Consider the following 5052-nt stretch of genomic DNA (forward strand, 5'->3'; position numbering starts at 1 on the left):
AATTTAGTGTTATATTGCATTTACTAAGTGCTATATAAATTAAAGGGAGGGAAGAAGAGTATGTGCTGAAATAGTGATGACTAAATTTATAGAAGTTATTTATAGAATATATTGAACTAGACTTCCAGAAGAGGCTGGAATTTATTTGCTTGGTGGGAGAGGGTGCTCCAGGCATTTTCTAGGGAACAGAGTAAGCAAAATGAGGAGTATTACTTGGTGGAAATAATTCATCACATGAAATGAAGCTAGAGAGTAAAGTGGGGCTAAAACTCTCGTTTGAAAACTTAAAATAATTCCATCTTGTGCTTCCAAGCCTGGACAAGTAGTTCTTTGTTTCACGTCAAAGTGACCAAGTGGTTGATTCTTCCATAGCATTTAAGACTGATGGTTTATGGGGTCCTTTGTCAGCAGCTTGCCTTTCCTCCTGCACCATGATGTCCTGGCAATTAACAAATGACTTATCTGTGTGGTTCTCTGATACAGCACCCAGACAGTGCCTTTTGGAAGGGCTTGCAGAAAGAACGGATGCTTTGCCAGAGAGGTGAGTCCTGTGCCTGCTTGAAGATTTGTACATCCAAACCTAGAAGCAGGTAGGAACGAGCTAATATTCTCAAGTGGCTGCAGAGTGACAGGTTGAAGAAGCACGATGCTAATCAAGAGAGGCTTGATGCACCAAGGCGGCTTCAGAAATTAATGACTAACTCCTTAAATTAGGTAGTAACGCTAAGAGTCTCCCAGAGATGCACCTTTAGGAAAACCACTCAAGAAGGTTTTGAGCTTGAACATCCTAGCCAGGCTAGTCACAGACTGTCTTATGATCAAAGCACTGGGACCTAGAGGAGGACTTAACTTCCTCATCTGTCATCCGATCCACAAAAGGTCTCTAAGGCCCAGCCAGGGGCGGCTGCTTGCTTGAAGCTAGGCATCTCCACTGGGCAATGATGTTGCCTCCTGAACTTCTTGAACAACTCTGGGCTGTAAACTTAAGAGATGAAGGCAGTGTGTGGAATGTGGTGGTGTGTGTGATGACAGGTCCTGGGAATTTGAGGTTACAGTCTTTGGGTCAGCTCCTCCACGTGGTGTTCTCTGAGGGGAGTAACCTCTGTCTCCCAATCTGTCAATTCCTTCCTCAGCTCAAAGAGTCACTCACACTCTTTGTTTCTGACCATGAAATGATGGGGATATTATGCTTTTATGTGTGGTTATCAAGTAAACAAAGGATTAGGATTTAGAGAAAGCCATGGAGGCATTGCGGGGCACTGGCTGTGAACCTGAGGAGACCGTTATGATTGGAGATGACTGCGGAGATGATGTTGGTGGGGCTCAGAATGCTGGCATGCGGGACATCTTAGTCAAGACAGGGAAATATCGAGCACCAGACGAAGACAAAATTAACCCAGCTCCTTACTTAACCTGTGAGAGCTTCCCACATGCCATGGACCACATTCTGGAGCATTTGCTGTGAACTGTTATGTGAATCTGAAGCAACTTGAAACGCAGCTTTTCATCGACTGGAATGAATCCCTCAACACACTTAGCGCCGGCCTAGATAGACACAGACCACTCAACCCTGCTCACTGTCTAACCCTCTTTTATTGTGCAGTAATTAGAAAGAAAGGTATTGAATTGCAGCCAGCCATTCAGCTGGGCTAATCCCTTTTATTTTGTAAAAGAAGATGAGATCCAAAATAAGAGAAAGCTGAGATTGCATGTTCCTTTTAAAATATTCATCTAGTTAGCGGGGCTGGAGGAGAGTCTGCTGCAGGGAGTCTTGTTCTCTGCCCTCTCCTCAATGGTAAATTGGTGGGGTTCAGGCTGACCTGGTGGTGCAGATGGTAAAGCATCTGCCTACAGTGCAGGAGACCCGGGTTTGATCCCTGGGTCAGGAAGATCCCCTGGGGAAGGAAATGGCAACCCACTCCAGTACTCTTGCCTGGAGAATCCCATGGACAGAGGAGCATGGTAGGCTAGAGTCCATGTGGTCACGAAGAGTCGGACACGACTGAGTGACTTCACTTTCACTTTCTTTTCATGGATTCATAGCAGACACTTAGGACTGTAGTGTGAGAAGCAGACTGTTTCTGGAGGTGAGAAGGGAATGGCACCCCACTCCAGTATTCTTGCCTGGAGAATCCCATGGACAGAGGAGCCTGGTGGGCTGCAATGTGTGATGTTTCAAAGAATGGACAGGACTGAGCAATTAAACATGTGTGTATGTACTACAAAGTATTGGGTTGGCCAAAATGGTTATTCAAGTGTTTCCATAAGATGGTCCAGAAAAACCCAAATGGACTTTTTGGCCATCCTAATGCTTCCCCATGTGAGGAGTTTTCTAAAACACCGTGAAAGATGGCAGCTTAGCCACAACTTTATTAACTGTTCCTGCTACCTCCTGAGAACACGGTGCCACAGTTGGAGTCATTCAGTGTTCATGGAGATTAAATCTGCCTCAACAGAAGAAAGGATGTGCTAACTTTCCTTAAGGAAAGCTAGGGATGGCTGAGGCTGAGGAATGAGGTGGAATATTACAGAATAAAAGGATGTCTCATGCAAAGGGTCTCTTACGACCATCTTAGAGATGCTCGAATAGGCAGGCAGGGACTCATGACCAAGCTGATAAGAAATAACCCCGAACTGCAAAATGAAAGCTAAAATAAGGATGATGGGAGGGAAAAAGACAAGAAGAGGACTGCAGAATCAAGCTGTAGCAAAAACACACAGCCAAGCTGGCCGGCACAGCGTTCTGGAGCCAGGGACTCGGCAGGGTCCGCCTAACCTCCCACTCTGCGGTGTCTCTGATACTCTGGGGGAATTTCTCCTGCCTAATTATTTGACCACGTAACAGCGAGCTTCAGGTAAGAAGAAAAATTTATCCCATGTAGGCAAGATTCTGGCAGATGGAGAAGAGATTCCTTACTCCCAGAAATGCATCATCTTGTTTCTGTCGACCTAAAGAAAGTGCAATGTTTTCTCCTGGAAATGTAATCACGGAGGCTATTCCATCACACTTTAATTTCTACTTTCTCCCTAAAGAATTTTTTTTCCTACTTAGAGATGTTGCAGAATCCATTAGTTTGATATGATGCAGGTGGTTATAAGTAATATTTCTTCCTGCAATAACTAGATAGAAATGCTAAATTTAATATATTGGTTTTGGGAAAACCATTTTCCCATCTTCTCCAACTAATTGCACATTATAAAATGTTAATTATAACTGTAAATATAATGGCAAGGGGAATTCAGGGAACATATGCAATGCCTTTCAAAAGGAAATCAAAAATCTATTTGTGGCTGGTTTGTGTGTGTGTGTGTGGGGGGTGTTTCTGTGATGTCTCTTTTCCAAGGTGAGTAAGAACCCCTCCAGGCTGCCTACAGTAGGTGTATAATGGAGACATCAAGAAGGAACCAAGAGCCATAAAGGGTAGATATGGGTGTTAGCTTAACATCCATCTCTTTGACACAGAATCAACTGGAGGAAATAGCAGGATATCTGTTTTCTTGATTTTTTCATATTCTCTACATACATTCTGATTGTGTTTATATGTCATCAAGGTACCACTAATTTCTTAATGTATTTTTAAGTATGGAGCTGCTAGAGCGACAGCATACTAATATTCTTTTTTTTAAGTTTTAATTGAGGCCCTCGCGTCTAGTTTGTGAAGTGGCCTCCCACTTTTTCTTATGCAGATGGGCTCTGTGGCCTAGCGCCCCCGTGCCCACCGTCCGTGATCTCACGCCGAGGCCCTCGAGGGGTCGCCGCCGAGGTTTCCACCAGCCCGCAAGCAAGAGCATGGCAGCCATCCCCTCCAGCGGCTGGCTCGTGGCCACCCACGACTGCTACCGGCGCCGCCTGGGCTCCACTTCCGGTAACAGCTCCCGCGGAAGTGCCGAGTACCCCGGGGAAGCCATCCCCCACCACCCGGGTCTCCCCAAAGCAGACCCGGGACCCTGGTGGGCTAGCTGCTTCTTCAGGAAGTCCACTCTCCCGTTCATGGCCCCAGTGCTGGAGTCCCCAGAGCACTCGGAGTCTGCCCAGGCCTCCACCTACACGATCACATGTGACCTGGCTCGGGAAGCTGTGGGGAAGCAGCAGCCCAGCGGCCAGCCTGGCAAAGCCAACTGCAGGCCCCCGTCCTGAGTGACCACCACCAGCTGCCAGGCTTCCTTTTAAGGCGCTAGGCTCATCAGAGCCCTCTTCCTCCCCCTGCCCTGTACCCTCCCTTCCCCTCTTCTCCCCAAGACCAAGCAGGCTACAGTCAAGGGAAGCAGTTCACTTTTTAATATCAAAACAGCAAAACAGCAAAAAGGAAGTGGAGAGAATCCCACTGTCTGCTATCCGAGCCACAGGAACGCGCCTTCCTCACACCCCACGACCCTGTGCCTCGAACCAAGTGGACAGTAAACTCCAGGAGTGAGCAAAAAAAAAAAGCTTTAATTGAAATACAATCAATCTACAGTGTACAGAACAGTCATTCAGTAAGTGTGTGCATATAAGTATATATATGCATATACCTGTAATTGGTATAAATAAGAAAACAAAGCCTAGAGTTGAAGTTTCTCATCTTTTATTCTGGGTCTGTTGCTTTTATTTCTTAGGTTTTGGCTATTTTTCTGCTTTTCCTCTGTTGACATTCACCCATCATAACAAACCATTGCTCACCTCTGTCTAAACCTAGTTCTTTGTTTAAATCTCTGCTTCTCCTGTTTCAGTTTTCCCTCTTTTTCCCAAACAGAGAACCCAGGAAGGAAGAGCAAGAGAGAGAAATGACACATTTCGGTCAGCAGCTTTCTCTGAGTTACACTTGCTAGATTCTGGCCTTTCATATCTGACTTAATATAACCCACTGAGGTCATTTTCAGTCTTGAAGTTTCTTCCCATTCTTTCAAAAAGTTAGAAGTTAATTTCTTCCTTTTAAAAAATTAATAGCAACTAATTGGGACCATGATAAAGGCAAAAGGGAGCTATATTATGAATGACTAATGTGGGTCTCTTTTGGGGAAAATGTATGGAAGAACTAAGGTGATGATGTATTTTTTCATCGTCCTTTTTAT

General features: G+C 45.2%; 1 protein-coding gene across 1 annotated transcript; it reads left to right on the forward strand.

Annotated features, from left to right (window-relative positions):
• Positions 1-3681: 3681 nt before the first annotated feature.
• LOC509941 (pancreatic progenitor cell differentiation and proliferation factor-like) lies at positions 3682-4478 on the forward strand. The gene has a single exon (XM_059886067.1). It carries the CDS (start codon positions 3791-3793, stop codon positions 4136-4138), a length of 348 nt encoding a protein of 115 aa, XP_059742050.1. The 5' UTR covers positions 3682-3790; the 3' UTR covers positions 4139-4478.
• The last annotated feature ends 574 nt before the right edge of the window (positions 4479-5052 follow it).

Source organism: Bos taurus, chromosome 4, assembly GCF_002263795.3.
Source record: "Bos taurus isolate L1 Dominette 01449 registration number 42190680 breed Hereford chromosome 4, ARS-UCD2.0, whole genome shotgun sequence".
In the NCBI taxonomy this organism is placed as follows: Eukaryota; Metazoa; Chordata; class Mammalia; order Artiodactyla; family Bovidae; genus Bos; species Bos taurus.

Excerpts from the sequence above, each read along its gene's own strand:
- LOC509941 (XM_059886067.1), top strand. The coding sequence starts at position 3,791 with ATGGCAGCCATCCCCTCCAGCGGCTGGCTCGTGGCCACCCACGACTGC.